Source organism: Nerophis ophidion, linkage group LG14, assembly GCF_033978795.1.
Source record: "Nerophis ophidion isolate RoL-2023_Sa linkage group LG14, RoL_Noph_v1.0, whole genome shotgun sequence".
Taxonomy (NCBI): Eukaryota; Metazoa; Chordata; class Actinopteri; order Syngnathiformes; family Syngnathidae; genus Nerophis; species Nerophis ophidion.
In genome coordinates, this window is record NC_084624.1 from 26,290,819 (window position 1) to 26,317,941 (window position 27,123).

At 40.8% G+C, this 27,123-nt stretch overlaps 1 protein-coding gene across 5 annotated transcripts in view; it reads right to left on the reverse strand.

Annotated features, from left to right (window-relative positions):
* Nucleotides 1–3,374: 3,374 nt before the first annotated feature.
* LOC133568372 (phosphatase and actin regulator 1-like) overlaps nucleotides 3,375–27,123 on the reverse strand; it is a 113,998-nt gene continuing 90,249 nt past the window's right edge. For 3 of the 5 annotated variants that reach the window (XM_061920267.1, XM_061920268.1, XM_061920265.1), the window contains 5 exons: nucleotides 20,498–20,553; nucleotides 17,726–17,910; nucleotides 12,922–13,062; nucleotides 6,958–7,034; nucleotides 3,375–4,766 (listed from right to left, as the gene is read on the reverse strand). In XM_061920267.1, coding sequence (XP_061776251.1) covers nucleotides 4,751–4,766; nucleotides 6,958–7,034; nucleotides 12,922–13,062; nucleotides 17,726–17,910; nucleotides 20,498–20,553 — 475 coding nt within the window. In that variant the 3' untranslated portion in view covers nucleotides 3,375–4,750. The remainder of the gene's footprint in view (nucleotides 4,767–6,957; nucleotides 7,035–12,921; nucleotides 13,063–17,725; nucleotides 17,911–20,497; nucleotides 20,554–27,123) is intronic. The other 2 variants (XM_061920269.1, XM_061920266.1) reach the window with 1 other exon arrangement.

Here is a 27,123-nt window from a genome sequence, read left to right on the forward strand (position 1 = left end):
CCCGCGGTCTAAGCAAGACCCAGAGCTCCGCCCCCACATACACAATATTTCAGGGATAGAGAATTCGATCAAAATACAGGAAAGATTGAAAATATTACATATTGTTATGATCGTGTCTGTTACTACATTGTATCTATACTTGCAGTGTGTATATTGAACATATCAAATATTGTTATGAATGTGTCTTTTACTGTATGCATAAACTGTACTTGGTGTGTAGGAACGCCGACTCCACACCAAGCCAAACTGGTGTCAATGAACAGAACGTAAGCTTGACCATTTACTTTTAACATTTATTCATAGACGTGACGGTGAAAAACTGAAAAAAAAAATAAAGAGATACAAACATACATATTTGCCGCTGTACATACAGTGTGGCAAAAAAGTATTTAGTCAGCCACCGATTGTGCAAGTTCTCCCACTTAAAATGATGACAGAGGTCTGTAATTTTCATCATAGGTATGCTTCAACTGTGAGAGACAGAATGTGGAAAAAAAATCCAGGAATTCAAATTGTAGGAATTTGAAAGAATTTATTTGTAAATTATGTTGGAAAATAAGTATTTGGTCAACCATTCAAAGCTCTCACTGATGGAAGGAGGTTTTGGCTCAAAATCTCACGATACATGGCCCCATTCATTCTTTCCTTAACACGGATCAATCGTCCTGTCCCCATAGCAGAAAAACAGCCCCAAAGCATGATGTTTCCACCCCGATGCTTCACAGTAGGTATGGTGTTCTTGGGATGCAACTCAGTATTCTTCTTCCTCCAAACACGACGAGTTGAGTTTATACCAAAAAGTTCTATTTTGGTTTAATCTGACCACATGACATTCTCCCAATCCTCTGCTGTATCATCCATGTATCCATTTTGGTATAAACTCAACTCGTCGTGTTTGGAGGAAGAAGAATACTGAGTTGTATCCTAAGAACACCAAACCTACTGTGAAGCATGGGGAAACATCATGCTTTGGGGCTGTTTTTCTGCTAAGGGGACAAGACGATTGATCCGTGTTAAGGAAAGAATGAATGGGGCCATGTATCGTGAGATTTTGAGCCAAAACCTCCTTCCATCAGTGAGAGCTTTGAATGGTTGACCAAATACTTATTTTCCACCATAATTTACAAATACCATCCATCCATTTCCTACCGCTTATTCCCTTTTTGGGGTCGCGGGGGGCGCTGGCGTCTATGTCAGCTACAATCGGGCGGAAAGCGGTGTACACCCTGGACAAGTCGCCACCTCATTGCAGGGCCAACACAGAAAGACAGACAACATTCACACTCACATTCACATACTAGGGCCAAATTAGTGTTGCCAATCAACCTATACCAAGGTGCATGTCTTTGGAAGTGGGAGGAAGCCGGAGTACCCAGAGGGAACCCACGCATTCACGGGGAGAACATGCAAACTCCACACAGAAAGACCCCGAGCCTGGGATTGAACCCAGCACTACAATGTGAATTCCTGGAATATTTTTTTTCCCATTCTGTCTCTCACAGTTGAAGTGTACCTATGATGAAAAGTACAAACCTCTGCCATCATTTTAAGTGGGAGAACTTGCACAATCAGTGGCTGACTAAATACTTTTTGCCACTGTATTTGTCTACTGTGACATACAAAATGTAACTGTAATGTCCCAAAATGTCCAGCAGAGGGAAACTCCGTCTGCCTGAATGACTTCAACACGTTTTATCTTCTAATTCGACAATTCTATTCAACATATAGCCACTATTACACGTCGGACATGTTCTTAACTTATTAAAGAAAACTTACAGCATTGCTTCCACGCCGATTTGTGTATGATGGCAACAAAGACTATTATCAAGGACAACAACATGCAAGACTTGCTTTCCGACGAATACCGGAAGTCAACCGACAGGAAGTAATTGAGCGGAAGTGACATCATCCAACTACTGTTGACCTATTGTAGCTTACAAGGAATAAAAACAACTTCAGTTACAAATTAAAGCATTACAGTCACTATATATGTCTTTGCATATTGTGTAAACAATACAAAAGTATTATCAAGTAATTATGTAAAGAATATTAACAATTGACAACACAAGGGTTTTTTGATGGCTACAACAGTGACTCCATTACCCACATCTTCCAAGTGTTTTCAATGTTTTTAAAATCCTAAAAAAGAAAAAAAAATCATGTTTTCTTGTCTTTCATAATGATTGTGAACAACAGGCAAAATTCCCCTTTAACTGCAGATTTATCACATTCTGCCATTTTTGCAGTGAAAACTCAATACCGGACCTTATGAGCTTAATTGGTTCTGCGACGGAGCTCTTAACTCAAAACACTTGCAACTTAAATCAACATCTCTTTCACGCTCACGTGCTCCTTTCCATAATTGGAAAACAAAGTTATGTCCGTATCTATAAGCAAATGCTAGCAAGTAAGAGCGGGTGGTTTGGGCTGATCTTACCGGGTTCACTGTGACATTCACTATATGCCAATGACAGGGATGCTTGGAACTCAACATTGTGTGTGCAACTTAAAGCACGAAAATTAGCCCGGACATAGCTCGTCTTATCTCAAAACACTCTTAAGTTCAGTACAGCTATACTTACCTATACAGTGCATCTGCAAAGTATTCACAGCACTTCACTCTTTCCACATTTTATGTCACAGCGTTATTACAAAATTAAATAAATTCATGTTTGTCCTCAAAATTCTGCAGACAATACCCCATAATAATGTGACTTTTTTTTTTTTTTTGCAAATGTATTACAACTGAACAACCAATATCTAATCAAAATCTGATGTGGATACAGATGTAGATTTGATTATTTATTTTTTTAAATGAATCAGCCAAAGTAAAAATGAAAAACTATTCACATTGTCATTATGGGGGACAAAAATATTTTTATTTCATTTTGGAATAAGGCTGGAACATGAAATGTGGAAAAAGTGAAATAGTTATTTTTGCAGTATCAGAAACATTTGCAGGCTTCACCGTGGCAGAGGGGTTAGTGTGTCTGCATCACAATACGAAGGTCCTGAGTAGTCTGGGGTTCAATCCCGGTCTCGGGATCTTTCTGTGTGGAGTTTGCATGTCCTCCCCATGAATGCGTGGGTTCCCTCCGGCTTCCTCCCACCTCCAAAGATATGCACCTGGGGATAGGTTGATTGGCAACAACAAATTGGCCCTATTGTGTGAATGTGAGTGTGAATGTTGTCTGTCTACATGTGTTGGCCCTGCGATGAAATGGCGACTTGTCCAGGGTGTACACCGCCTTCCTCCCGATTGTAGCTGAGATAGGCACCAGCGCCCCCCGCGACCCCAAAAGGGAATACGCGGTAGAAAAAGGATGGATGGATAGAAATATTTGCGTAATGAAAAATTATACCAAGGACAAGCATTGAGAAATGGGGTTTTAATTGGCATTATGTATCCTTTACATGGCATTCCGTATTCCAAAAGTTACCCAAAAAAACCCAAAAACGCTTTGAAATCTGTGAATGTTCCGAAAAGTTACTGAGGTCATTTTCCTTATTTAAATCCAGCAAAAACGGGAAAACCTCGTGCGCGTCTTGTGTTGTGTATTCCGTTGAGATTTTAATTCATACCGCGTTGAACTACATCAATTAAAACAAATAAAACAATATAAAAATAGCCCACTTTTAAACATCAGTGAGGCATCAGACTCGTTTTGCAACTTTTAATCAAGGTCATCTCGCCATCACTGATGAGGAAACGGACCATTTTTAATCTTAATCCAAGTAAATCCGTAAAAATTAGTATTTGAATACTCTCGAAGGAGAAAAAGACAGTGGGCTTCTTAACAGTGCAAGTTGTTTTACTTGTGATGAATATTCAAAACTAGTGAATTGGCTCAGTGGAGACATCAGCAAAGAAAGAAAGAAAAGAGTTGAAGCATTCTGTAGGTATGTCCCTTTCTTTGTAAACCAGGGCTATATTGCTTATAAAAAGAATATGAGTTTAGAAGGTAATGTGTGTCATAAACGGCAGGTTAAGAGGATCCATACTACTGTCATCATTGGAGAGAGAAAATAACACGATAGGCATGTCTTAGTATTAATTCACATCTCCATTCAAACAGCCTATCAAAAAAAAAAACATACAAAACATGTCAGCTGCAGTTTTTACATTACATGTACATCATTCTGACACAAGTGAAGGACATTTGGCTGAAAGTGATTCTTCCGAGTTGTTCCGTATAAACAATATGTACATTTCGAGAGCGGGGGGTGGGCGCCCTCTTGATTCACAGTAAGCGATTGGATGACAACAGTGAGAATTGCACATAGGGAAGAACAGAAGTCAGGTACACGGATGCAACTCCAGAGGGCGCTCTAGCCTCGGGAAAGTAAAAAAAAAAAAGAGAAAGAAGTGGAGTAAACTATTGCACATTTAATGGATCCTGTGGCGGATGAGATCACCACACGGCGTTCATTTGGGAGTGACGACGCCGTTGAGAAGGACTTTGACACTGAGGAAATGTTCCGTCACTCAAGACTTTAAAAAAAAAAAAAAAAAAAAAAAAAAGAGCACCTGCCTGAGAGCTTCAGCCTGGAGAACTTTGGAAGTCAAGCTAGTTCCACAGAAGGGGCGAGGATGAGGTGCGGCAGATCAACTGGAGTCATAGTTATGTGCTACTGCAGTGGGGGGGGGGTTTTATTTGGGGTGGGGGCATTTCTGAAAACATGGCCTTACTGAAGAAAGTGGGCACCGTTTGACTGTCCAGCACTTAAGGTTGTACCCCTGCTTGGTCGACTATGGTCTGTGGAACCTGAAAAAAGACAACAAGGAAAGCTGTTCAAAAACACTTCAGTTTCAGTTTCAAATGACTCCTGCAAACACGACACACATGTTCTGGTCATGTCCCTGTCTGAAAACCTACTGGATTAATATTTTTAAACATCTTGCAAATGCACAAAATGTTAAAGGCCTGCTGAACCCCACTACTACCGACCACACAGTTTATATATCAATGATGAAATATTAACATTGCAACACATGCCAATACAGCCTTTTTAGTTTACTAAATTGCAATTTTAAAATTCCAGTGAAGTGTCCTGTTGAAAACATTGCGGTATGATGACGCGTGCGTTTGACGTCTCGGGTTGTAGCGGACATTATTTTCCAGCCCGATCCAAGCTAAAAGTAGTCTGCTTTAATCGCATAATTACACAGTATTCTGGACATCTGTGTTGCTGAATCTTTTGCAATTTGTTCAATTAATAATGGAGAAGTCAAAGTAGAAAGATGGAGGTGGGAAACTTTTAGTCTTTAGCCACAGAAACGCAGCCGGTATTTCCTTGTTTAAAATTCCTGAAGGTCAAGCTTTACTATGGAACAGAGCGGTCAAGCGAACATGGTTGCCGACCACATGTAAACCGGCAGTTTTCGGTGAGAAAATTGTGGTAATAAGTCGGCTCTTACCGGAGACATCAGCGGAGCTTCCGTCCTGCTGCAGCTGCGTGACTTCCCTCAGAGACACTGGCGGTCAACACACCCGTGGCCACACCCCTCCGACATTCATGTACTATTTAATCTCACTAACACACTAGCAACACAATAGGCAGATAAGGGATTTTCCAGAATTATCCTATTAAATGTGTCTAATATCTGAATCGCTCCCACTGCAATTGCCTTTTTGTTTTTTGGGCTTCACTCTAACTTTCCTTATCGACAAATCTTTCATCCTCGCTCAAATTAATGGGGAAAGTGTTGCTTTCTCGGTCTGAATAGCTCTTGCTGCTGGAGGCTATGATTGTAGACAATGTGAGGATGTGAGGAGCCCTACAACTAGTGACGTCACGCGCACATCGTCTGCTACTTCCGGTAAAGGCAAGGCTTTTTTATTAGCGACCAAAAGTTGCGAACTTTATCGTGGATGATCTCTACTATATGGCAATATTGCGAAATGATCAAGTATGACACACAGAATGGACCTGCTATCCCCGTTTAAATAAGAAAATCTCATTTCAGTAGGCCTTTAAACTGATAACTTGTGCAGAAATAGATATTTTTGGAATTCCATTAAACTATCAAAAAATTAAGCAGACTTTTAGAGATAGTATCGCCTTTGCATCTTTAATAGTTCGTAGAAGGATTTTATTGGAGTGGAAATAACAGTTAGCCCCCAAGGCCTCCCTATGGCCTTAGGACCTCATGCTTTTCTTAGATTTAGAGAAAATTAAATACAATCTGAGGTGTACACCAAAACAATTTGACTTGACCTGGGGCTGTATGATTATTTACATTGCTAAATTAAACACACACTATAGGATAAATGTGATGCACACTGTTGACAATGAACCTTTCCACTTACCTCAACTCTGTTTTTTGTTGTTGTTTTTATTCAGTGAAACTTCTCTGTGTGTTTGTGATTTTTATTTTGGTTGTTAACTTTTTTTTCCTTATAGTCAGTTATTGTGATTCTCTATCTGCTCGCGGTGCATAGGAAGGCATTACATTGCTACCCACTGTGACTGAAATGTAGGACGGAAGGTGGGATGGGGTGCTATTATTTTATTTTTATTTTTTTGTATTTCATTTTTTTTTGACGCACGCACGCACACACGCACAAAATGTCTGTTTTGGCTACCAAAAGCGCCTTATTGCAGTGAAGCTTGCACCCCGATACATACTAACATTGCTGTATGTATACTTTTGATCCAGCACATTTGGTCACATTTTCAGTGGACCCATAATAAATTCATAAAATAACCAAACTTCATGAATGCTTTTTGTGACAAACAAGTATGTGCTCTAATCACTCTTTCCCACAAAAGTAAAACTTGTAGAAATTATTGGAAACTCAAGACAGACATGACATTTTTATTTACAAATGTATTAATTTTTGACCACGACTGTATATGTGAGTTGACAGAGGCCACTTTATTTGAAGATAAATATTAGCAAGATGTATCACTGTCTTGAGTTGAAGTTATCCTGCATTAAATCGAGTACATTACCTGGTTAAATGACGACTGGACTCATGCACCTCCATCTCATTGCTCTTGAAATCGTTGAGCTCTTTTCGTATAGCTGCCTGCAAAAGACAACATCAGAGGGCTGTTAGATGCGCAACAAAGTTGCTTTAACACACAATTTTTAAAATATTTAAAACATTCTACCATTTTAAGCATACAATTGGCTAAATAAACGCCAAATATCAATACCTCAGTAGTATTGGTCTCTAGAGGAGACCAAACCCATCAGAGCGCACTGTTCAGTTTCGTGGCCACTGATTGGCTCAGCCTCAAGCAGCAATTCTATATTGGATTAAGAGTGTAAAGGCGACTAAAGGGTGGAATTTCACGCCTTTACCAGCTTGATTTCCCTTAGGGGCGATGGATGGCTGACTAGCGGTTATACAGCAGCAGCCGGCCTCCATAGCCCCCACTCCCTCTCCTTCTGTTGCAAGGTTTGTCTATTCTATTTAACATGTTTATGTGTGCTATGGCTATGAGTTTTTTCCCCTTGACCTCAGTCTGGACTCCTTTCTTGGAGTCCCCCCCACACCTTTCTTTTTGTGGGGGGCGCTGGAAGTTGGCAGACCTGTCAGCGATCTTTTTTCTGTCTCCCTGTAATGTTTGTCTGATTTTGAATGGGATTGTGTTGAAAATCTCAACTTCCCCTCAGGGATTAATAAAGTACTTCTGAATCGGAATCTCTCATAATATATTTAAAGGTCATAAACAAAATGTTTATGCTCTAACTATAAAACTATTTGATTTATAATTACATCCAACTATCCATTTTCTACCGCTTGTCCCTTTTGGGGTCGCTGAAGCCTATCTCAGCTGCATTCGGGTGGAAGGCAGAGTACACTCTGGACGAGTTGCCACCTCATCGCAGGGCCAACACAGATAGACAGACAACATTCACACTCACATTCACACACTAGGGCCAATTAAGTGTTGCCAATCAACCTATCCCCAGGTGCATGTCTTTGGAGGTGGGAGGAACCCGGAGTACCCTGAGGGAACCCACACAGTCAGGGGGAGAACATGCAAACTCCACAGAAAGATCCTGAGCCCGGGATTGAACCCAGGACTGCTCAGGACCTTCGTATTGTGAGGCAGATGCACTAACCCCTCTACCGCCGTGCTGCCAATTTATAATTCCATCCATCCATTTCCTACCTCTTATTCCCTTTGTGGTCGCGCTTGAGCCTATTTTAGCTACAATCGGGCAGAGGGCGGCGTACACCATGGACAAGTTGCCACCTCATCGCAGTAATAATTCCTACTTACGGAAATAAATTTATTGCGGCCATGTCCAAAAAAAAAGGGAATAAACGAGGGACGATTGTACAACTCATATGCAATGCATCTTTTGAAAGGCTGTTAAACTCGGGTGTGTTGTAATCATTACAGACTTGGTAACAACAAAGATGACTATTTTTTGACAAGTGAGGATTCTCAACCTTATCTTTTTGAAGCTGAATGTACAGAGAATCAACTACTGTTTATACAAGCCAGCACGGAGAAGAGGGTGAAATGTTGGCGCAGACGAAAGTCGAAAGAGAGAAGTCGGTGTGACACGAAGCTGCAAATGTCGAACTTGGAGACAAGCTATATCGACATAAATGGAACGCTGACCCCAAATAACCCGGAAAAAACGTTCCCGTGAGCTGGACCAAACAGACAGCTGTCCATCGAGTGAGCCACTATACTATTGATCATGATACATGCAGCACATCACTGTACAACTACAGTACAAAAACTGTCTAGCTTGCTGTGTACAAACAAAAAATGAAATGTGGGAAAATACTTTACAGATACTGTCAGTATGGATTGGTGTTTTATTGCATTGTGTTGTGCAATATAAACTTAAAACGCGTTTTGTGCTGACATATAAGCTAACTTATCGGTTGCCATAGTTAGCTTTTACGGCTAATACCGTAGCACGCCGATGTGCTAGTAGGCTACGAAAAGAGTTCCTCAGTTTTCGCTCTTACAATAACAATAGCCACGTGTACACGGACAACATTTATTTAATCGGAGCGTCATTCCGATTAGAATGTTCCTGCGTACATGGACTCTGAAAAAAAATGATCCGACGTGCATTTTTGTGCATCACACCTTAATTTGGAGAACTTTACTTTGACATCCACAGAACCTAACTTAAACAGAAAGGTGTGTTATTATTTGTGTTACGGCGCCATCTTTTGGACAAGTTCGCTCACTAAACGTGCTGAAGAAGCAGTAGAATTCCACTGTTATCAAACATGGCTTTGTGCATTTCTGCTTGTCCGATGTTATCCCTGTATTTATAACTTTTTCCTTGTGTTCACTACTTTTGTTTTACCTCTCTTTTTGAAATGAAGCTGTTTTGTGCTTTTCATGTGCTCCACCTTGGCAGAGGGGTTAGTGCGTCTGCCTCACAATACGAAGGTCCTGCAGCCAGGCTCGGGATCTTTCTGTGTGGAGCTTGCATGTTCTCCCCGTGAATGCGTGGGTTCCCTCCGGGTACTCCGGCTTACTCCCACCTCCAAAGACATGTACCTGGGGATAGGTTGATTGACAACACTAAATTGGCCCTAGTGTGTGAATGTGAGTGTGAATGTTGTCTGTCTATCTGTGTTGGCCCTGCGATGAGGTGGCGACTTGTCCAGGGTGTACCCCACCTTCCGCCGGATTGTAGCTGAGATAGGCGGCAGCGCCCCCCGCGACCCCAAAAGGGAATAAGCGGTAAAAAATGGATAGATGGATGGATGTTGTGACTGTGTAAGGGTTGCGGCACATCCTTATATAATGACATTCTGTGTATGTGTTTGAGGCTAGCAGTTAGCACTTGGAGTACCAGTAAACGTGTGTGATCGGGTCAGAATATTCCGAATGGCGTGTTTACATGAAGCATTTTTAATTTCGGTTAGGTATTTAATGCAATTAAATGTGTACATGCGTACGTACCTAGTGTTGCCACATCTTAGTTATTATACAGGTTACGGAATGTAAATTAAGTTTTGGAGACGGTTTTTGAATGCATTTTTAATGTGATGTAGAGGTAGAATCGATTGCTCCCATTAATTGCATTGCGAGCCACCAAGAACAGGTCGATTTTTACATGTTAGAATGCAAACAAAAAAGAAACCTTTTGTCTTGTAGTCTTTCATGATTGTGAACGATAAGCAAAATTCCCCAAAAAGTGCAGTTCCCCTTTAAATAAATCATTAAGTGCTACAGTACAATCAATAAAAGCTTAGCCATTAAACAGATAAAAGGACTAAGACTAAAACTATCAATAAAGAATAAAAATACAAAACATGCAAAATACTTTTTTGCTTTTTTAACAGTGTGTCTATTTATTTAAAAATATACATTGCAGGCCAAACGTTTGGAGACACCTTGTAATTCAATGTGTTTTCTTTATTTTCATGACTATTTACATTGAAAATTGTCACTGAAGGCCTCAAGGAATGAACACATGTGGAGTTATGTACTTAACAAAAAAAGGTGAAAAAACTGAAAACATGTTTTGTATTCTACAAACCCCGTTTCAATATGAGTTGGGAAATTGTGTTAGATGTAAATATAAACGGAATACAATGATTTTCAAATCCTTTTCAACCCATATTCAATTAAATGCACTACATAAATAAGATATTTGATGTTCAAACTCATAAACCTTTTTTTTTTGCAAATAATAATTAACTTAGAATTTCATGGCTGCAACAGGTGCCAAAGTAGTTGGGAAAGGGCATGTTCACCACTGTGTTACATCACCTTTTCTTTTAACAAACTCAATAAACATTTGAGAACTGAGGAAACTAATTGTTGAAGCTTTGAAAGTGGAATTCTTTCCCATTCTTCTTTTATGTAGAGCTTCAGTCGTTCAACAGTACGGGGTCTCCGCTGTCGTATTTTACGCTTCATAATGCGCCACACATTTTCGATGGGAGACATGTCTGGACTGCAGGCGGGCCAGGAAAGTACCCGCACTCTTTTACTACGAAGCCATGCTGTTGTAACACGTGGCTTGGCATTGTCTTGCTGAAATAAGCAGGGGCGTTCATGATAACGTTGCTTGAATGACAATATATGTTGCTTCAAAACCTGTATGGACCATTCAGCATTAATGGTGCCTTCACAGATGTGTAAGTTATCCATGCCTTGGGCACTAATACACCCCTATTCCATCACAGATGCTGGCTTTTGAACATTGCGCCTATAACAATCCGGATGGTTATTTTCCTCTTTGTTCCGGACGACACCAGGTCCAGTTTCCAAATATCATTTGAAATGTGGACTCGTCAGACCACAGAACACTTTTCCACTTTGCATCAGTCCATCTTAGATGAGCTCGGGCCCAGCGAAGCCGGCGGCATTACTGGGTGTTGTTGATAAATGGCTTTTGCTTTGCATAGTAGAGTTTTAACGTGCACTTACAGATGTAGCAACCAACTGTAGTTACTGACAGTGGTTTTATGACGTGTTCCTGAGCCCATGTGGTGATATCCTTTACACACTGATGTCGGTTTTTGATGCAGTACCACCTGAGGGATCAAAGGTCCGTAATATAATCGCTTACGTGCAGTGATTTCTCCAGATTCTCTGAACATTTTGATGACTTTACGGACCGTAGATGGTAAAATCCCTAAAATCCTTGGAATAGCTCGTTGAGAAATGTTCTAAAACTGTTCGACAATTTGCTTACAAATTGGGGACCCTCGCCCCATCCTTGTTTGTGAATTACTTAGCATTTCATGGAAGCTGCTTTTATACCCAATCATGGCACCCACCTGTTCCCAATTAGCCTGCACACATGTGGGATTTTCCAAATAAGTGTTTGATGAACATTTCTCAACTTTATCAGTATTTATTTCCACTTTTCCAAACTTATTTGTCATGTGTTGCTGGCATCAAATTCTAAAGTTAATGATTATTTGAAAAAAAAAAAAATGTTTGTCAGTTTTAACATGAAATATGTTGTCGTTGTATCATATTCAGCAGAATATGGGTTGAAAAGGATTTGGAAACCATTGTATTCTGTTTATATTTACATTTAACACAATTTTCTAACTCATATGGAAATGGGGTTTGTAGTTTCTTCAAAATAACCACCTTTTGCTTTGATTATTGTTTTGCACACTCTTGGCATCCTCTCGATGAGTTTCAAGAGGTATTCACCTGAAATGGTTTTCACTTCACAGGTGTCATAGTTTCGATCCCTTCAGTGCAAATCTACAATGTAAATGGTCATGAAAATAAAGAAAACCCATTGAAATGAGGTGTGTCCAAACTTTTGGCCTGTACTGTATATTTGGTCAAAAGATTATATTGTACATCCCCAGTGTAAATCATATAGTTTATCATTTCTCCTACCAGCGATGAAAAGGGTTCCAGCAGTACAATGACTTTTCAGTAGGGGGCACTGATGTAATTTTAAAGTGCAACCTATGAAGCTTTTTGGGTTTGGGCTATAAATAGTGTCAGGGTGATGGAAAATGTTTCCATTCAATGTGTGATCAATATTATCAATACACTAGTCTGGGCACAGCTAAGGGTAGACTAACAATAGCATGTGTTTGCACTGGCGATGTATCAATTAGTGTTGGCTCGGCAAAAATGTTAGAAAGAGTATTTGACGGCAGGGAGTCGGTAGTGCAGCGCTGCATGTGGCACGTCATCCCGAGGCACGGCTCGTCCGATTACTCTTATGTAAGGGGATTTATTGCATAATCAAAACATTGAATCCCAGCAATTTTCACTACCGCTCCTCAGGTGTGATGTCGCGTGCACATCAGGCAGTGTCCTCGCTCCCTTACCCACATTCACCTACCAAAAAAGTAGACGGCGCTGCACGAGCGCTCTTGGGCTTTTATTCTCAAAGGGGCAGGAAGTGAGCGCGTCTCCTTACACTTTCTAGCATGGCGTATGACGCGGGGTGCGCTTCAGCCCGTAAAAAGGAGGATGTAAACTGCTACTGACCTTGTCAGCTGCTGTGAGCCGGGTCCAGGGCTTATCAGCCCGCCGGTCATAGTCCTGGGCATCTGAGACCTCCACATAGTCACTAAACCGGATGAGGATTTTGGCCTGTCTCAGCTGCTCCACAGTGGGCCTCTGGCTCAGCTACATTAAGAACAAAGAGATCTATATTTAAAAACAGTCCTTTTATTGAATTATAGTGGGGCAAAAAAGTATTTTGTCAGCCACCGATTGTGCAAGTTCTCCCACTTAAAATGATGACAGAGGTCTGTAATTTTCATCATAGGTACACTTCAACTGTGAGAGACAGAATGTGAAAGAAAATCCAAGAATTCACATTGTAGGAATTTTTAAGAATGTATTTGTAAATTATGGTGGAAAATAAGTATTTGGTCAACCATTCAAAGCTCTCACTGATGGAAGGAGGTTTTGGCTCAAAATCTCACGATACATGGCCCCATTCATTCATTCCTTAACACGGAACAGTCGTCCAAAAAGTTATATTTTTGTTTCATCTGACCACATGACATTCTCCCAATCCTCTGCTGTATCATCCATGTATCCATTTTGGTATAAACTCAACTCGTCGTGTTTGGAGGAAGAAGAATACTGAGTTGCATCCCAAGAACACCATACCTACTGTGAAGCATGGGGGTGGAAACATCATGCTTTGGGGCTGTTTTCCTGCTAAGGGGACAGGACGATTGATCCGTGTTAATGAAAGAATGAATGGGTCCATGTATCGTGAGATTTTGAGCCAAAACCTCCTTCCATCAGTGAAAGCTTTGAATTGTTGACCAAATACTTATTTTCCACCATAATTTACAAATAAATTATTTAAAATTCCTACAATGTGAATTCCTGGATTTTTTTTCCCATTCTGTCTCTCAAAGTTTAAGTGTACCTATGATGAAAATTACAGACCTCTGTCATCATTTTAAGTGGGAGAACTTGCACAATCGGTGGCTGACTAAATACTTTTTTGCCCCACTGTATATGTGTACCTAATGTTGTGGGTGCATCAAGTACCATAAATGCTCCAATTATCAGCTGTAATCAAATAGCCACCCAGTCTCCTGTAGTTGCAAATAACTGCTGCGGTGGCTGTATGCTAACTCCTGATATAGAAGTCATTAACTAGGGGGCATTTTGATACAACATTTTTACTTTTAATACGTTGACGATATTGAAGCCTCAATGTCCGTAATGGCCAATACCATTATTCATCTGATATCATCCCCGATTCATACATACTTTTATTTTTTTGCAGTGTAGAATCCAGTCCTCCAGAAACTCCACTGGCTCCCCGTTCCTCACCGGATCCACTTTAAAATCCTCCTCCTCACCCACAAAGCCCTCCACGACCAGGCACCCTCCTACCTTACCAACCTGCTTCACCGCCGTACCCCTTCACCCAAACTCCTCTCCCCCACCACTCAGAACCAAGCTCCGGACATGGGGTGATCGAGTCTTATCCATCGCTGCTCCCACCCTCTGGAAAACTCTTCCCAAACCCATCCGTGACTGCCCAAACCTTCCCACCTTCAAAAGCCTTCTCAAAACACACCTCTTCAGATCTGCTTTTAACCTGTGATTAGTGTTCTGTGTCTTGTAATGTCCTGTCTTGTAATTGTCCTGTATTAGTATGTATTTTACAATGTACTGCTTTTATATTTCCTGTATTTTATATTATTACTTTAAACTGTTTTATATTTTAATTTTAATTTTATTTTTTTATCCTGTAAAGCATCTTTGAGTGCTAAGAAAAGCGATGTACCAAATAAAATGTATTATATTATCAGAATGGTACAATATTTTTTTAAACTACAAGGCCCACTAAAAATCCTTTCATCTTAAAAAAAAAAATCGACAGTGGGCCTTATAACCTATATTATATTCTGGTTGTGCTTACGAACCTCAGAGCAATTTTATTTGGTACATTGTGCAATGATAAGTGTGACCAAAAATGGCAGTCACACTCATACATAAGAGATACGCGTGGACTGCAGTCTGACTGACGCCTGTTCAATAAATCACGCAAGCAAGTACCCGGAAGCAAGCAACACAAAAACTTTGATGTTTCACTGAGAATATAGAACATTACACAAAACACTCAAATCCGTCAAAAATATTTTAGTACAACTTTGATGAACTACAAACATCGGATTATTACGGCTACCGTGGTCAGACGTACTGTGCTTCAACATACAGGTATTATTATGTGTGTATAAGGACAAAAAAATAGCACCTATTAGGTTATCAGTCATTTTTTTCGACCTATTATGCAAAACCAACTTTTCTTACCTATTGGTACCGGCTCATGGGTATTTGGGATCCCCCATTGTAGTCCACGCCTTGGTCAATCAGCTCCTTCTTTACCTCTATCCTCTTGTTGTAGGGCATCCACACTCCGCTGTTGCCATTTCTAATACAAAGTAGCGTACATTTCTAACTTATATCTGTCAGTAGACTCGCTATGGAACGCTAAAAACTACCTGTACAACAAAAATGACAGGAAGACGACACTAAGCGGAGCCATGTAAATAAGACCGGCGCATCCTGAAGAGACGGTTAGAAAGAGACTTGAAGATGGTCTGTAAAACATGACCTATACAACATTTTGACCAAAAAAAACACCAAAACATGTTATGGAGGCAACAAGGAAATGTTTTTAATATAGAAAAAAAAAATCCTTATATGACCCCTTGAATGCGCCTTATAATCCGGTGCATCTTTTGTATGAAAAAATAGACCTGAATAGACCCACTCATCGGCAGTGCGTCTTATAATCCGGTGCGCCCTACGATCCAAAAAATACAGTAATTGTTTTTGGGCAAAATCTAGCTCTGTGAAATTCATTAACTTAATTAAGCTCATGACGCAGCAAGTTGAATGATGCTTACAGTTTTTACTAAATATTTTCTAATATGTTTCTGCATTTATATACATAATATACAACTGTTTAATACTTGTTTGGATAGACAAATGTCATGGTTTAGACGGCAATAAAGTTAAATTAAGGACAGTTAATAGGTATGTTAGCTTGTGTGCTTAGCTGTTATGTAGCGCCTATTAGCCTACAGCCTTCCACGTTTACCTTTTGTAAAAAACATTACTGAAATACTAGAAAATATCAACTTTGTGCACTTATTGGAGGATATTTAGACGTTAACCGGCTGTTCAGTTTTGCACAAGTAAACACGTTGCAGGACTGCTTGTATCGGAGTACGTTCAGTATATTGGAGATATACTGGTGATTGGAGATATACAGTAAGCCGACATATTACCATATTTTACGTACCATAGGGCGCACTGGATTGTAAGGCGCAGTGCCAAGAGCGGGTCTTTTCAGGTTTATTTTCATACAAAAGGTGCAGCAAATTACAAAGCGCATTAAAAAAGGGTCATTTTTTTTTTCTAAATGTAAAAACCTTGCTTGTGGTCTACATAACATGTAATGGTGGTTCTTTGGTCAAAATGTTGCATAGATTATGTTTTACAGATCATCTTCAAGCCACTTTCTGACAGTCGCTTCAGGATGCGACATTTTGTGGGCGGTCTTATTTATGTGGCTCACCTTTCACAGCGTCTTCTCCCCGTCATCTTTGTTGTAGCGGTGTAGCGTGCAAGGACGGGAGTGGAAGAAGTGTCAAAAGATGGAGCTAACTGTTTTAATGACATTCAGACTTTATTTCAATCAATAACAGAGTAGCATCTTCTCATCCGTGGCTCACTAGAGCAATAACAACGCCGGAAATGTGTCCCATGAAAAACCGTCTGACCGTAACTCTCTAATAACTAAAGTTCCTTGGGTGAATAATGTAAACTCACTACACCGGTATGTTTTAGTGCTTTCATGGCGAGTTAACTGACCGATATAAGTAAGAACTTTACACTACTTTATATTAGAAATGGCAAAAGCAGAGAATGAAGGCCACATAACAAGAAGATAGAGAAAAATAAGAAGCTCATCGACTACGGTGTCAGCACGGACTACAAAGGCGGATGCGCGCACATTTTTGAGACTTATGCAGATCCCGAATACAGATCAGCAGGTACCAGAAGGTAAGACGAGTTGCTTTTGCGTAATTTTGCGAAACAAAACACCAGCTAATAGGTCTTACCTTATACACACACCATAATAATACTCGTATGTTGAAGGACAGTACAATCCATCAAGCGGTGCAGCTTCATAGCTTACCAAAGTAGCACTAAAACATTTTGATACATTTTTGAGCGCCGTGTGTAATGTTCTATATTTTAAATGGAACATATAACATTTTGGTGTTGTTTACTTGAGTCATATTGCAGTCTACACTTATCTCTTATGTGTGACTGTCATCATATTGCAGTCTACACGTATCTCTTATGTGTGTGTGACTGCCATCTACTGGTCACATTTATTTCACTATGTATCAAATAAAATAGCTTCGAGGTCGGTAGGACAACCATCATTTTTACGTACATTAGGCGCACTGGGTTATAAGGCGCTCTGTCGAGTTTTGAGAAAATGAAAGAATTTTAAGTGCGTCTTATAGTCCGAAAAATACGGTAAATAAATATATCGCACATCCTGTTCTCTCTGTTGTTTCAGTAAACACTTCACTACAATTGGAGCACTTACGGTACTTGCCTACATAAAGTATGTGCATGCAAGTACGTCCTCCCTTGGTGAATACCATGAAATGGACAGGTTACAGAAGCGTTTAGAGACGTGTAGAACAAACAACATAAAAAGACAGATTATGACAGGGAGCATGCGAGGGAAGTGTTATTTCATTAAAAGGGACAGGAACAAGCACGACACCTCTACATGGGGTTCAGGGGTTTGGCAGCCAACATGCTGTAGCCAAGGGCAACAACGACACGGATGTCTTCTGAGGACACATGTGACCTCTCGCCTCAAACCGCTCGCTGTGTCGGAACTCACTTTTCGAGTTAGCCGACGCTTTATCTCCCTCTTCTCCTCGATTTCCTCCTGCTCGTTGCGAGCTGCAGAGAGAGAGAGAGAGAGAGAGAAAGAGGGAGAAAGAGGAGCGTTACAAAGATGATCACAAGCAAAACATGGGCTGTTATGATTTGACTTGAAAGGGAAACAAACACACACTTGGCATTATGTTGCTAATTAGCGGGTGACGCCAAACTCAACTGAATATGCTTTCCGAGAATAGCTTTCATCGTTGGCTGTTTAATAGCATTAGCCATGCGTGTCAGGGGAGAATCATCGCTTTCTTCTTTTCTAGTTTTCTGAGGGCCCTTTGGTGGATGTTTATGATTGCATGATTAACCAATTAAGAGTCAAATGAAAATCCCTCCTTATTAAAACGGATACATATGTTAATGGACCGGAGTAAACAACCGAGATCCTATTTGCAAAAGCCCTCGCAATTAAAATGTTGTCTAATGCATCTCTTATCGATTTGAGTCCGCTGTTAAGTAACGTTTGATTTAAACTTGTGTGAGTCGCGGAGGAGGCCGGCACGTGTCACTCGTAAATATTGAGACTTTTTCCTGTGTGGTCTCGCAGCGCTGCAGGAAGTGTTGGCAAATCAGACTTTGATGTGAAAGTCACAGAGTCCCCGGCAAAGGGGCTGCTGCTCTCTGATAGTGCGTGTACTGCAGCTAAGGAAACAATCTCGCCGGGCACGACCTCCCTGGGGAGCACTGCCACACATGAAACGGTGGGCAGAGATAGAATGAGGCGAGCGACGGATGCTTTGCACACAGACAGGCTCCATTTTATCATCCGTATCGATACAAATGGCTTCAAGCCGCACATGTATTAAAGCAGGACTGTCTAACCTGATTGCTGCAAATTTGCCGCCATTTGTGGAGTACGTGAGCAATTCAGGTAAAAGACCAAGAATTGCACATTGAATTGAATACAACACAGCATTCACAGCATTGACCCAATCTTAACAACCTTCCCTAGTCATGATGCAAAAACAAAAAAGCAACCGACACAAAACGTCAACACACACGGTCACACGGAGCACAGCCTGCTCAATGAACTTTGGGGATATTATGACAAAAAATGTCCAAGCACCAAAAAATTTTTTAATTACATCCAATTAAATCCATTACAAAGCATGGGAAATGCAAAACACTCGCCACACTTATCGAAGGTTCACTGCTTCATATTTCTGATTGATTACAAAACTTTAATGAGGTCGTCACGGATTTAAACAAGGTAGGTACATACATACATATATATAAATACGCACGCACGCACGCACGCACGCACGCACGCACGCACGCACGCACGCACGCACGCACGCACGCACGCACGCACGCACGCACGCACGCACGCACGCACGCACGCACGCACGCACGCACGCACGCACGCACGCACGCACGCACGCACGCACGCACGCACACACACACACACACACACACACACACACACACACACACACACACACACACACACACACACACACACACACACACACACACACACACACACACACACACACACACACACACACACACACACACACACACACACACACACACACACACACACACACACACACACACACACACACACACACACACACACACACACACATATATATACAGTGGGGCAAAAAAGTATTTAGTCAGCCACCGATTATGCAAGTTCTCCCACTTAAAATGATGACAGAGGTCTGTAATTTTCATCGTAGGTACACTTCAACTGTGAGAGACGGAATGTGAAAATAAATCCAGGAATTCACATTGTAGGAATTTTAAAGAATTTATTTGTAAATTGTGGTGGGAAATAAGTATTTGGTCAACCATTCAAAGCTCTAACTGATGGAAGGAGGTTTTGGCTCAAAATCTCACGATACATGGCCCCATTAATTCTTTCCTTAACACGGATCAATCGTCCTGTCCCCTTTAGCAGAAAAACAGCCCCAAAGCACGACGAGTTGAGTTTATACCAAAAAGTTCTATTTTGGTTTCATCTGACCACATGACATTCTCCCAATCCTCTGCTGTATCATCCATGTATCCATTTTGGTATAAACTCAACTCGTCGTGTTTGGAGGAAGAAGAATACTGAGTTGCATCCCAAGAACACCACACCTACTGTGAAGCATGGGGGTGGAAACATCATGATTTGGGGCTGTTTTTCTGCGAAGGGGACAGGACGATTGATCCGTGTTAAGGAAAGAATGAATGAGGCCATGTACCGTGAGATTTTGAGCCAAAAACTCCTTTCATCAGTGACAGCTTTGAATGGTTGACCAAATACTTATTTTCCACCATAATTTACAAATACCTTCTTTAAAATTCCTACAGTGTGAATTCCTGGATTTTTTTTTTCACATTCGGTCTCTCACAGTTGAAGTGTACCTATGATGAAAATTACAGACCTCTGTCATCATTTTAAGAGGGAGAACTTGCACAATCGGCGGCTGACTAAATACTTTTTTGCCCCACTGTATATATATATATATATATATATATATATTTATATATATATATATATATATATATATATATATATATATATATATATATATATATATATATATATATATATATATAATATAAATAATTCAAATTCATACAGTAGGTCAAGTGTACTCACGTTTGAGGATGTTCCTCTGTTCCAGCTCCTCCGCTGTTGGCCTTTGACTCAATCGCCTTGTGAGGAATACAAGAAATATCCACGGTCAGTGTATTAGTGGACCGAGGAAAAGAGGTCAGTGATGCAGTTCGTTAAAATAGCAAGAACTCCAGTGTTAAAAAAAATGTATAAGACAGGAGGCTCAGTTTTCTTGTAATGGCCGCGATACCCACAACATCTTAACAGAGGCCATTTTAACGGAGGATTCTTATTAAAGTTTCTGTAAAAAACACTGGATAGATGACCATCCCCACCACATAAAAATAACAGCCATCTGGATGTACTCAGCCTTGTACTATATTCCAGGCATGGGCATATTTGTGCCAAGGCTGGCTTGTCCTGTCTTTCTCTGAGGATGTGCTCCGGAAAAAAGAAACTGATTTGCTACGTTTCTACCCAGAAAGTCCTGTCATTGCCCATAGTCCTGACCTGACCTCATCCCCACTGAAATCTTGAGGGATCAGCTTGAGCGTGCCGTTTATGCTCGAGTGACCAACACAACCGCATTGGCTGACTTGGAAGGACTCCTTCTATTTAAAGGGAATGCCACTCTACAGCAGTGTGTGATCCTGCTTTAGGTTTGTGTTTGAGTTTGCAACAGTGGTACATGACCTCAGCGGTGTGTGGCCATGAAACATTAGTTCTTATAGCTTTAACATGGATGGGAGATAGGCGCCAGCGCCCCCCGCGACCCCAAAAGGGAATAAGCGGTAGTAAATGGATGGATGGGTTTACAAAACCCAAAACCAGTGAAGTTGGCACGTTGTGTAAATGGTAAATAAAAACAAATTACAATGATTTGCAAATCCTTTTCAACTTATATTCAATTGATTAGACAGCCAAGACAAAACACTCAACATTTAAACTGGAAAACTTTCTAGTTTTTTTAAATAAATATTAGCTCATATGGAATTTGATGCCTGCAACATGTTTCAAAAAAGCTGGGGCAAGTGGCAAAAAGACTCAGAAAGTTGAGGAATGCTCATCAAACACTTATTTGGAACATTCCAAAGGTGAACTAGCTAATTGGTAACAGGTGGGTGCCATGATTGGGTATAAAAGCAACTTCCATGGAATGCTCAGTCATTCACAAACACGGATGGGGCGAGAGTCACCACTTGGTGGACAAATGTGTGAGCAAATTGTCAAACAGTTTAAGAACAACATTTCTTAACAAACTATTGCAAGGAATTTAGGGATTTCACACTCTACGTGCCGTAATATCATCAAATGTTTCAGAAAATCTGAAGAAATCACTGCACGTAAGAAATAATATTACGGACCTTCGATCTCTCAGGTGGTACTGCATCATAAAGAGACATCAGTGTGTAAAGGATATCACCACATGGGCCCAGGAACACTTCAGAAAAACACTGTCAGTAATTACAGTTTGTCGCTACATCTGTAAGTGCAAGTTACAACTCTACTGTGCAAAGTAAAAGCCATTCATCAACAACATCCAGAAACACCGCCGGCTTCGCTGGGCCCAAGCTCATTTAAGATAGACTGATGCAAAGTGGAAACATGTTCTGTGATCTGATAAGTCCACATTTCTAACTGTTTTTGGAAACATAGGATGTTGTGTCCTCTGTACCAAAGACGAAAAGAACCATCCGGATTGTTATACATATTTTAAGCAAGAATAGGAAAGAAATCCACCTGAAAAGCTTCAAAAATTATCCTCCTCCGTTCCCAAACATTTACTAAGTGTTGTTAAGAGGAAAGGCCATGTAACACAGTGGTAAAAATGCCCCTGTGCCAACTTTTTTTGCAATGTGTTGCTTCCATTAACTTCTAAGTTAATGATTATTTTAAAAAAAAGTAATTCTGAGTTTGAACATTAAGTATCTTGTCTTTGCAGTCTATTCAATTGAATATAAGTTGAAAATTATTTGACAATCATTGTATTCTAATTTTATTTACGAATTACACAATGTGCAGACTTCATGGGTTTTGTACTTTGTCTATAATCGGTAAACTGACTTTCGCCAGATCCTTGTAGTTCGCTGAGCTCCACACAAGGATCTGGGATCGAGAGCAATGCAAACTCCTTCAAGATAGCAAAAAAATAATGAACCAATCAGGATCGCCGGGCGGGATTTCATAGATCTGACGTAGCGCCGAAGCGACTGTTTGATTCAAACAACAATGGCGGCATGCAGCGAGGAGTCGTGTGCTGACATTGATTCTGCTACAACTGTTTTGTCGAATCTATCGAATATTAATTATTTAAAAGATGAACAGAGAACGGTTTTGAAGGCATTTATTGGTGGCAAGGATGCTTTGGCTCCTCTTCCGACTGGGTTTGGCAAGAGCTAGATTTACCAAATCGCTCCACTGGTGGTGAGGGAAATGGGATGAGTGCAGAACCCAGTCGTTACAATCGTTTCCCCGCTGATTGCTCTGGTAGAGGATCAGATCTGTGAGGCTGGATTATTGGGGGTAACAGGCATGCAGCTGGGAGGAATAAATAAGAACAAAATCCTTCAAGGACGTTCCCATCTCGTATTCGGTAGTCCCCAGTCATAGCTAAACGACAAATGGCAAACCATGCACAAATATTTGCACAAACGACATCGATCGTCTGACATTGCTGCGTTGTTTTAGTTAAAGTTCTCAAATTTTTCACTCTGCCATTATCCAATATGTCGACTGTTTTGTTTTGGATTTCCCAGTGTCGCTCTCATCAGCGTCACGAGTGGATTTTGATGTGAGTGGTTGATGTAGCACGTCATTCAAGATAACGGACAAGTGGTTTATCCATCCATCCATCCATCCATCTTCAACCGCTTATCCGGAATCGGGTCGCGGGGACAAGAGCTCTAGCAGAGACCCCCAGACTTCCCATTCCAGAGCAACATTAGCAACTTCCTCCTGGGGGAATCCCAAAGCGTTCCCAGGCCAGGGAGGTGATGTAATACCCCCATCTGGTCCTTGGCCTTCCGCGGAGTTTCTTCCCGGTGGGACGTGCAACGAGGACCTCCCTAGGGAGACGCTCGTGAGGCATCCGCATGAGATGCCTGAACCACCTAAGCTGGCTCCTTCCCAAGCGAAGGAGCAGCGGTTCTATTCAGATTATTTTTCTGGTGACTGAACTTCTCACCCTAAGGGAGATGCCAGCCACCCTTCAGAGAAAACTAATTTCGGCTGTTTGTATCCGCGATCTTACTCTTTCGGTCATGACCCACATTTAATGACCATAGGTGAGAGTAGGAATGTAGATAGCTCGGTAGACCCAGAGCTTTGCCTTCCGGCTCAGCTCTCGTTTCGTCACAACAGTGCGGCAGAGAGACTGCAATACTGCCCCAGCTGCTGATTGGTTTATCCAATCACATACAATTATTTTTTTTAACAAGGCCCTGCCTTCTGAAATACATCTCTGATTGGGAAGTCCCAGATCCTTGTGTGGAGCTCAGTGAACTACAAGGATCTGGCGAGAGTCAGGTTACTATATCAGGGGTCCTCAATTACATTTGTCCACGGGCAAGACTGGGATTTGAAACATGGTCCTCCTGATTAGAGAGCATAGTTACCCATTAAGCTATCCAGTCACTCACAATATTGAGCGGTTTTCTGGAACTCTGTATGCTTTCATTATTAGGGTGGCGTTTGGCAATTCTTTTGCAGGCTGTATTTGGCCCGTGCGCCTCATATTGGGAACCTCTCGTCAGGTTCGGGCAAGCGACGCATGAAGCATGACCCCCGGATGCAGATAGGGAAGGCGTAGTGCGGGTTAAAGTGTGTAAATGTGGTTAAAAAGTGCACAAAAAAGGTCTACACTTGAGGTAGCAGCAAATCCAAAAAAACAGGGAAGGCATAGCAGGCAACTCTGATTGCCAATCAGGGACAAAGAGGGAAACGTGCTCAGGCCAAGGGTGAAGTGGCAGGAAATGACCGTACACAGGATGTGGAAACAAGAAAACAAGTGCGCTGGAACAGAAAAACAGGAAAATAACCACAAGTCCAAAACTGTGATTGAGGTTCATGAAATCTCTGGTCCATATAGGTCATCACCTAATATGCGTGATGGGTTACAATTGAAGCTGTAGGAGAGGTATAATGTCGGAGGAGCGATAAAGTACGTTTAAAAAATGCTAAGTACGATTAGCACTGGAAATTGACTGTCTTCTGTTATTTAGTTTTTAATTAAATATACAGCAAATCATTTTTGTTCTGCATTGTGGAAATGTTAGAGTATCAAATTGACTGGAGGGTTGGGACATTATTGTCATCGATTGACTGGCTCATTGAACATGAATGATAGGATTGGGACAGGCTTTAGGGCTTTTTGTGGCCCTAAGCCAGATTTTGTTTGTCTTTACTGTTAGTCACGTAACACACGAGGGACGATAGGGCTGACTGCAGCCTAGTAAGGATTGCAATATTATTGCAATATATTGCATGATGACTGTGTTTATGTCATGTCTGTAGGCCTTCCTTAATGTTAAAAACACTTTGGAAAGTAGTTAACAGGTTTTATGTGTTATGAAAATATTACATTTATAATTCCTACTATGCCGAAATTAATTTACCAATTAACAGCAATAAACAAGGGTTTAGTATTACTCAAAGCGACTGGAAGTACATTTGGGTAGAGGAGCCTGAGTTAGTGCATAACATACAGTACAGGCCAAAAGTTTGCACACACCGTTTCATTCAATTAGTTTTCTTTATTTTCATGACTATTGTAAATTGTCACTGAATGCATCAAAACTATAAATTAACACAGGTGGAGTTATGTACTAAACAAAAAAAAAGGTGAAATGACTGAAAACATGTTTCATATTCTAGTTTCTTCAAAATAGCCAACCTTTGCTCTGATTACTTTTTCGCACACTCTTGGCATTCTCTCAATGAGCTTCAAGCACACCTGTGAAGTGAAAACCATTTCAGGTGACTACTTCTTGAAGGGGTGGAAAGGTGTATCGTAAGTTAAAGTACCACTGATAGTCACACACACACTAGGTGTGGTGAAATTCGTCGTCTGCATTCGACCCATCCCCTTGTTCCACCCCCTGGAAGGTGAGGGGAGCAGTGAGCACCAGCGGTGGCTGCGCTTGGGAATTATTTTGGTGATTTAACCCCCAATTCTAACCCTTGATGCTGAGTGCCAAGCAGGGAAGTAATGGGTCCCATTTTTATGGCCTTTGGTATGACTCGGCCGGGGTTTGAACTCACGACCTACCGATCTCAAGGCGGACACTCTAACCACAACTACCGCTGCGGCCTATAGGGACCACAGCTGATACATTACATTCTAGAAGGGCGCTCATGGTTAAGAAACACTAGTATCTAGTGTACGCCATCAACGTGCCGGGGACCATCTCTTCAGCGCTATGGTGAGTTGATTTTTCATGGTCATTTTATTGCTGATTTTATCTGCCACACGTGGAAAGCCGGTTCGTGAAAATAATGCATACCATATTTTCCGAACTATTAGCTGCAACTTTCTTTTCCCTCAAAACACAATTAATATGGTTTTCTACACAAAAAATCATCTTTTTTTATTCAACTTCTTATTCTCCAAATTTTGGCGCGCACTACCTTCCACTTTTTTCACCCCATTAAAACCATTCCAATCGCGGGCTTTCCCTTGAAAAATTCAGAAAATTCTCATATTTCCAGAATTCCAGGTTTTCCGGAACATTTTTCCCATTCAAAATGAATTGGTCATTTTTCAAACATCCACCATTTCAACCGATTCAAACCATTCCACCTTTAAGACATACCACTCATCCTGGACATTGAAACTATCATTTTTTTTAAAGGTTCCCAGAATTCCAGTTGTCTCAAACCTTTTTTTCTAACCATTCCATCGTCAAAATATTCCTGTTAATCAGGACAAAAAACAAAGTTGTTTTTCGACCCGGAAAAATTCCCATTCTTCCCCAAATTCCAGAAATTCCTCAATACGATTTTCTTATTAAAAATTGTACAACTTCAACATTTCTCGACGGATTTGAAAAATTCCAACACCAACCATTTCAACTCATTCAGACCATTCACATTTTTTTTGCATTTTCCCAAAAATTCCATCTTTTCCCGAAATCCCCAAATTCCCATGAAATTCCCATTGCAAAGAAAAGGACAATTTCCAAAGTTCCACAACTCCCACTCAAACCGTTCCAACTTCAAAATATTCAGCCTATTCAAGAATTGTGTACTCCCTTTCAAAAAATTCCCCGGATTTCCCAGAATTTGCCGTTTTTAGGGACATTTTCCCCATTCCAAATGAATTATCCATTTTTCACACTTCCACAATTCCAACATTTTTCAACCTATTCAAGCCATTCCACCTTCGACATATTCCACTCATCCTGGACATTCAAACTAAGTCTTTCCCAAGTTCCAAACCAAATTCTGGTTTTCCTGGAAATCCAAATGCTTGAACATTTAAAACATTCCAAAATTTAAACTACTCTTACATTCATACTTTATTCTGTCAGCATTGGAGCAATTACATGCAGTTCCTTCAGGAATTGCCTCATCTAGTTAATTTATAAACTACCACAATTTCTCCGACTTTAGTGAAATGAATTATATTTATATAGCGCTTTTCTCTAGTGACTCAAAGCGCTTTACATAGT